Source organism: Boleophthalmus pectinirostris, unplaced genomic scaffold, assembly GCF_026225935.1.
Source record: "Boleophthalmus pectinirostris isolate CB_2022bp ecotype Guang Dong unplaced genomic scaffold, ASM2622593v1 HiC_scaffold_31, whole genome shotgun sequence".
Taxonomy (NCBI): Eukaryota; Metazoa; Chordata; class Actinopteri; order Gobiiformes; family Gobiidae; genus Boleophthalmus; species Boleophthalmus pectinirostris.
In genome coordinates, this window is record NW_026571305.1 from 1 (window position 1) to 7500 (window position 7500).

The 7500-nt window shown below is 50.6% G+C and overlaps 1 protein-coding gene across 1 annotated transcript in view; it reads left to right on the top strand.

The window, feature by feature from the left end:
* Window positions 1-4825: 4825 nt before the first annotated feature.
* LOC129411176 (sodium channel protein type 5 subunit alpha-like) overlaps window positions 4826-7500 on the top strand; it is a gene marked incomplete at its 5' end in the record, with an annotated part of 40924 nt that continues 38249 nt past the window's right edge. The window contains one exon of the mRNA XM_055161063.1: window positions 4826-4946. Within this exon, the coding sequence (XP_055017038.1) occupies window positions 4826-4946 (121 nt within the window). The remainder of the gene's footprint in view (window positions 4947-7500) is intronic.

The window sequence follows — 7500 nt, forward strand, 5'->3', positions numbered from 1 at the left end:
GTTCTCTCTGTGTCAGAGGGGTGTGTCAGAGGGTGTTCTCTCTGTGTCAGAGGGGTGTTCTCTCTGTGAGAGGGTGTTCTCTCTGTGTCAGAGGGGTGTTCTCTCTGTGTCAGAGGGGTGTTCAGAGGGGTGTTCTCTCTGTGAGAGAGGGGTGTTCTCTCTGTGTCAGAGGGGTGTTCTCTCTGTGACAGAGGGGTGTTCTCTCTGTGTCAGAGGGGTGTTCTCTCTCTGTGTGTCAGAGGGGTGTTCTCTCTGTGTCAGAGGGGTGTTCTCTCTCTGTGTTGTGTCAGAGGGGTGTTCTCTCTGTGACAGAGGGGTGTTCTCTCTGTGACAGAGGGGTGTTCTCTCTGTGTCAGAGGGGTGTTCTCTCTGTGTGTCAGAGGGGTGTTCTCTCTGTGTGTCAGAGGGGTGTTCTCTCTGTGTCAGAGGGGTGTTCTCTCTGTGTGTCAGAGGGGTGTTCTCTCTGCTGTGTCAGAGGGGTGTTCTCGTGTGTGTTCTCTCTGTGTCAGAGGGGTGTTCTCTCTGTGTCAGAGGGGTGTTCTCAGAGGGGTGTTCTCTCTGTGTCAGAGGGGTGTTCTCTCTGTGTCATGTGTCTCTCTGTGTCAGAGGGGTGTTCTCTCTCTGTGACAGAGGGGTGTTCTCTCTGTGACAGAGGGGTGTTCTCTCTGTGTGAGGGTGTTCAGAGGGGTGTTCTCTCTGTGTCAGAGGGGTGTTCTCTCTGTGTCAGAGGGGTGTTCTCTCTGTGTCAGAGGGGTGTTCTCTCTGTGTGACAGAGGGGTGTTCTCTCTGTGTCAGAGGGGTGTTCTCTCTGTGACAGAGGGGTGTTCTCTCTGTGACAGAGGGGTGTTCTCTCTGTGAGAGGGTGTTCTCTCTGTGACAGAGGGGTGTTCTCTCTGTGACAGAGGGTGTTCTCTCTGTGTGTCAGAGGGGTGTTCTCTCTGTGTGTCAGAGGGGTGTTCTCTCTGTGTCAGAGGGGTGTTCTCTCTCTGTGTGTCAGAGGGGTGTTCTCTCTGTGTGTCAGAGGGGTGTTCTCTCTGTGTCAGAGGGGTGTTCTCTCTGTGTGTGTGTTCTCTCTGTGTCAGAGGGGTGTTCTCTCTGTGTGACAGAGGGGTGTTCTCTCTGTGTGTCAGAGGGGTGTTCTCTCTGTGTCAGAGGGGTGTTCTCTCTCTGTGTCAGAGGGTGTTCTCTCTGTGTGACAGAGGGGTGTTCTCTCTCTGTGTCTCTCTGTGCAGAGGGTGTTCTCTCTGTGACAGAGGGGTGTTCTCTCTGTGTCAGAGGGGTGTTCTCTCTGTGTCAGAGGGGTGTTCTCTCTGTGACAGAGGGTGTTCTCTCTGTGACAGAGGGGTGTTCTCTCTGTGACAGAGGGGTGTTCTCTCTGTGACAGAGGGGTGTTCTCTCTGTGACAGAGGGGTGTTCTCTCTGTGTGTCAGAGGGGTGTTCTCTCTCTCTCTCTCTCTCGTGTTTGTGTCGTGTTGTTGGTTCATGTGAAACTTTTCACACATTATACGTGTGCAGGTGGTGCACACAGACACACGTTTATGTGACTGGACACATATTGTGTGTCTTAGTGTTTTGGTGGTGACAGACACACATCAGAGGATCAGTGTTTTCACACAGTCCCCATCACACTGTACTCACATACACACTAGTGTGAACCGACCACTCACATACACACTAGTGTGAACCGACCACTCACATACACACTAGTGTGAACCAATCACTCACATACACACTAGTGTGAACGGGGCCTCAGTGTTTCACCTGGTGCAGACAGTTTGAACACTGCTCCTGGTGCATGATGGGAGGTGTGGTCCATGTTCACACAGATGTTTTGTCTGTGTGAACTTCTCTTTCATGTGTGACCTCTGACCCCAGTGCAGGTGTCGGAGTGTGACAGGTGCAGCTTTGATTCTGCTCGATTTAAAAGACACAAACCTGCCCACGCACCAGGACTAAACCAGGACTAAACCAGGACTAAACCAGGACTAAACCAGGTCTAAACCAGGTCTAAACCAGACTAAACCAGGACTAAACCAGGACTAAACCAGGACTAAACCAGGTAACCAGGACTAAACCAGGACAGGACTAAACCAGGTCTAAACCAGGACTAAACCAGGACTAAACCAGGTCTACCAGGACTAAACAGAAAACCAGGACTAAACCAGGACTAAACCAGGTCTAAACCAGGACTAAACCAGGTCTAAACCAGGACTAAACCAGGACTAAACCAGGACTAAACCAGGTCTAAACCAGGACTAAACCAGGACTAAACCAGGTCTAAACCTAAACCAGGACCCAGGACTAAACCAGGTCTAAACCAGGTCTAAACCAGACTAAACCAGACTAACCAGGACCAGGTCTAACCAGGACTAAACAGGACTAAACCAGGACTAAACCAGGACTAAACCAGGTCTAGACCAGGTCTAAACCAGGACTAAACCAGGACTAAACCAGGTCTAAACCAGGTCTAGACCAGGTCTAGACCAGGTCTAGTCCGGGCTGTGGTCTGGTCTTGTGGAGCTGTTCGTTTCTTTCTCTGTATTTTTTTTCTTCTTCTTCATTTTCTGTCCGTGTGTTTATTTATTTGTTGATATAAAAGTGTTGCTCGGTTCAATCTCACTTATGTAACAGTGACAGACCTGAGACACAACAGCACCAGGATTATACACACACACACACACACACACACACACACACACACACACACACACACACACACACACACACACACACACACACACTGTACACACACACACACACACACACACACACACACACACACACACACACACACACACACACACACACACACACACACACACACACTGTACACACACACACACACACACACACACACACACACACACACACACACACACACACACACTGTACACACACACACACACACACACACACACACACACACACACACACACACACACACACACACACACACATGTACACACACACACACACACACACTGTACACACACACACACACACACACACACACACACACACACACACACACACACACACACACACATGTACACACACACACACACACACACACTGTACACACACACACACACACACACACACTGTACACACACACACACACACACACACACACACATGTACACACACACACACACACACACACACACACACACACACACACTGTACACACACACACACACACACACACACACACACACACACACACACACACACACACACACACACACATGTACACACACACACACACACACACACACACACACACACACACACACACACTGTACACACACACACACACACACACACACACACACACACACACACACACTGTACACACACACACACACACACACTGTACACACACACACACACACACACACACTGTACACACACACACACACACACACACACACACACACACACACACACACACACACACACACACACACACACTGTACACACACACACACACACACACACACACACACACACACACACACACACACACACACACACACACACACACACACACACACACACACACACACACACACACACACACACACACACACACACACACACACACACACACACACACACACACACACACACACACACAGCACCGTCAGGGGAGCACATGGACATGAACATATATTATGTTATAAGGATCTTTTTTCAGTCAGAGTTTGTTTTCCTCTGGACAGTTTCTTCTGCTCTTCACCGTTTACGTCTTTAAATTTCCTCTTTAATCCAGCGACGTTTTTCTGTAGGTTTTTCTGTCTGAAAAAAGAACCTGACGACGTAAACGATCAGACGAGCAGATGAATCACACAAGTGTAAATTAATGTAAAAAGCTGCATGACTCTGAGTTTCTACAGAGACTCCAAATCTACAGAAGCTGAGAGAGGCCACAACACACACACAAGCCACAACACACACAAAAGCCACAACACACACAAAAGCCACAACACACACAAAAGCCACAACACACACAAAAGCCACAACACACACAAAAGCCACAACACACACAAAAGCCACAACACACACAAAAGCCACAACACACACAAAACCACAACACACACAAAAGCCACAACACACACAAACACCACAACACACACAAAAGCCACAACACACACAAAAGCCACACACACACACAACACACACAAAAGCCACAACACACACAAAAGCCACAACACACACAAAAGCCACAACACACACAAAAGCCACAACACACACAAAAGCCACAACACACACAAAAGCCACAACGGAAATGACCGCGGGACTCTATTTTAATGCAAACGCCGCAACAAATACAAACGCCACAACACATTAAAATGTCACAACACATTAAAAAGCCACAACACATTAAAAAGCCACAACAGAAGTGACCACAGGACTCTATTTTCCGATTTTTCACATTGTAGTTCTTCTTCTTCACTTGCCGCTTGATCAGTCCGTCGGAAAATAGAGTCTCACTGTCACTTCTGTTGTGGCTTTTGAAACTTGAAACTTGATTGTGTTGTGATGGTGCTCTGAAGGGGGAGTGACTCAGTGTGGAGAGTGAAGACAGCATTTTAAAACAATCAAAGGAAACACAAGATTATTATTGTATGTTCAATTTCAGTGCAGAGGAAGAGTGTGTTTTACTCATGTTGTGCGTTTTTTTCTGTTTGTTTTTGTTGTGTGTGTGTGTGTGTGTGTGTGTGTGTGTGTGTGTGTGTGTGTGTGTGTGTGTGTGTGTGTGTGTGTGTGTGTGTGTGTGTGTGTGTGTGTGTGTGTGTGTGTGTGTGTGTTGTTGTTATAGAAAGATGACATCAGTCTTTCTGAGGGCAGCACCGTCGACTTGAGGAAACCTGGAGAAGAAGAAGATGATTTCTCTGAACTCGAGCAGGAAGCAATGGACCCAGAGAACTGTTTCCCCGAAGGTACAGACTGCACCTGCCTGCACCTGCCTGCTCCTGTCTGCTCCTGCCCCCTCCTGTCTGCACCTGTCTGCACCTGCCCCCTCCTGTCTGCACCTGTCTGCACCTGCCCCCTCCTGTCTGCACCTGCCCCCTCCTGTCTGCACCTGTCTGCCCCTGTCTGCTCCTGTCTGCACCTGTCTGCACCTGCCCCCTCCTGTCTGCACCTGTCTGCCCCTGTCTGCTCCTGCTTGCTCCTGTCACTCCTGTCGCCCCTGTCTGCTCCTGTTTACTCCTGTCACTCCTGCCGCCCCTGTCCGCTCCTGCCCCCCCTGTCGCCCCTGTCGCTCCTGCCGCTCCTGTCGCTCCTGCCGCCCCTGCCGCTCCTGTCGCCCCTGTCGCCCCTGCCTCTCTCCTTGTTTCTTGGAGGTTGTTGGTTCAGTGGGAAACGGGGGCAGATTTTCAGACGCAGCGTTTTGGGCGACACTCGCTCCGTCTTCGCTCCGTCTGCTGTGATTGGTCCGTTTGAACGGCTGCCGGCTCCCGATTGGCCCGTGGTTGTGTGTAGTGACCTGATTCTCTCATGTTTAGATAAATGTGCTGGCGGCAGGTGAGCGCCTGCACCTGCACCTGCATCACTCAGCACTTCCTCCAACAAACACCACCAACTTTACAGCAAGAAACACCACGCACACAGGAGGGACCTGACACACACGGGAGGGACCTGACACACACGGGAGGGACTGACACACACACGGGAGGGACCTGACACACACGGGAGGGGAACCGGGAGGGACCTGACACACACGGGAGGGACTGACAACACGGGACCTGACACACACAGGGAGGGGACACACAGGGACCTGACACACGGACACACACACGGGAGGGACCTGACACACACGGGAGGGACCTGACACACACAGGAGGGACCTGACACACACGGGAGGGACCTGACACACACGGGAGGACCTGACACACACAGGAGGGACCTGACACACACAGGGGACACACACACGGGAGGGACCTGACGCACACAGGAGGGACCTGACGCACACAGGAGGGACCTGACACACAGGGGACACACGGAGGACCTGACACACACGGGAGGGACCTGACACACACGGGAGGGACCTGACGCACACAGGGACATTTCAGAATGTGTTTGTTGAAGTCTACAGGGTTTTTAGCAGCAAAAGTATAAAATAAAGAAATAATGGAACTAAACCCGGTCTTAAACCTGGTCTTAAACCCGGTCTTTAGCTGGTCTTAAACCTGGTCTTAAACCTGGTCTTTAGCCGGTCTTAAACCTGGTCTTAAACCCGGTCTTTAGCCGGTCTTGGTCTGGTGTAAATCGTCTCGTGTGCAGATTCGTTGTTTCTGTACAAACACAAACACAGATCTAATGTGGTCATCAGTCACACGCACATGCCCCAGATTCACACTGGCCTCGAATGCACCGCGCACACACCCCCCGTACACACCCCCGTACACACACACACCCCGTACACACACACCATACACACACTACACACACTGTACACACACATAAACACACAAACACACACAGCAGCTGAGTGTGTTTCCCAAACGCAGCACTTCTCATGTGACGTGTCTGTTTTTATGTGTGAGTGTGTGTGTGTACGGGAGTGTGTGTGTGTGTATAGTGTGTGTGTGTGTGTGTATAGTGTGTGTGTGTACGGGAGCGTGTGTGTGTGTGTATAGTGTGTGTGTGTATAGTGTGTGTGTGTGTGTACGGGAGCGTGTGTGTGTGTGTACGGGAGTGTGTGTGTGTGTGTATAGTGTGTGTGTGTGTGTGTGTATAGTGTGTGTGTGTGTACGTGTGTGTGTGTGTGTGTGTGTGTGTAGTGTGTGTGTGTGTGTGTGTGTATAGTGTGTGTGTGTGTGTGTGTGTGTATAGTGTGTGTGTGTGTGTATAGTGTGTGTGTGTGTGTGTGTGTGTGTATAGTGTGTGTGTGTGTGTGTGTATAGTGTGTGTGTATAGTGTGTGTGTGTGTGTGTATAGTGTGTGCGTGTGTGTATAGTGTGTGTGTGTGTGTATAGTGGGTGTGTGTACGGGAGCGTGTGTGTGTTCCTGGTCTCACACTGAGCTGGAGTCGTGTTTGTCTCTTTCACACACGTCAGAGTGAGTCTTTATTACATCTCCAAACGCTCTGTTCCCCCCTGTGATGTCATGAGGTGGTGGTTTTGAAGTGAGCAGCTCCGAGCAGCAGAGGTGCTCCTCATTACTCACAGCGACAGGAGCAAGTGCTGAGGAGGCTCCACACGGTCCTCACAAAAACTACACCCGACAAACCCACACGGAATCCCCCCCCCCCCGTCCCCCCCTCCCAGTCCTACCCCCCACCGGTCCTACCCCCCCCCCAGTCCTACCCCCCCCCACCCCCCCCCAGTCGTCTTTGTTGGGGCACATCCAGTCATCACTGTGTCTCTGTAAATTCTGTCACTTGTCAGAACTTAAACATGTGAATGAAACAAAACACAACCCCAGCTCTGTGTGAGACCTGGTCCAGTCCTGGTCTAGTCCTGGTCCAGTCCTGGTCCAGTCCTGGTCCAG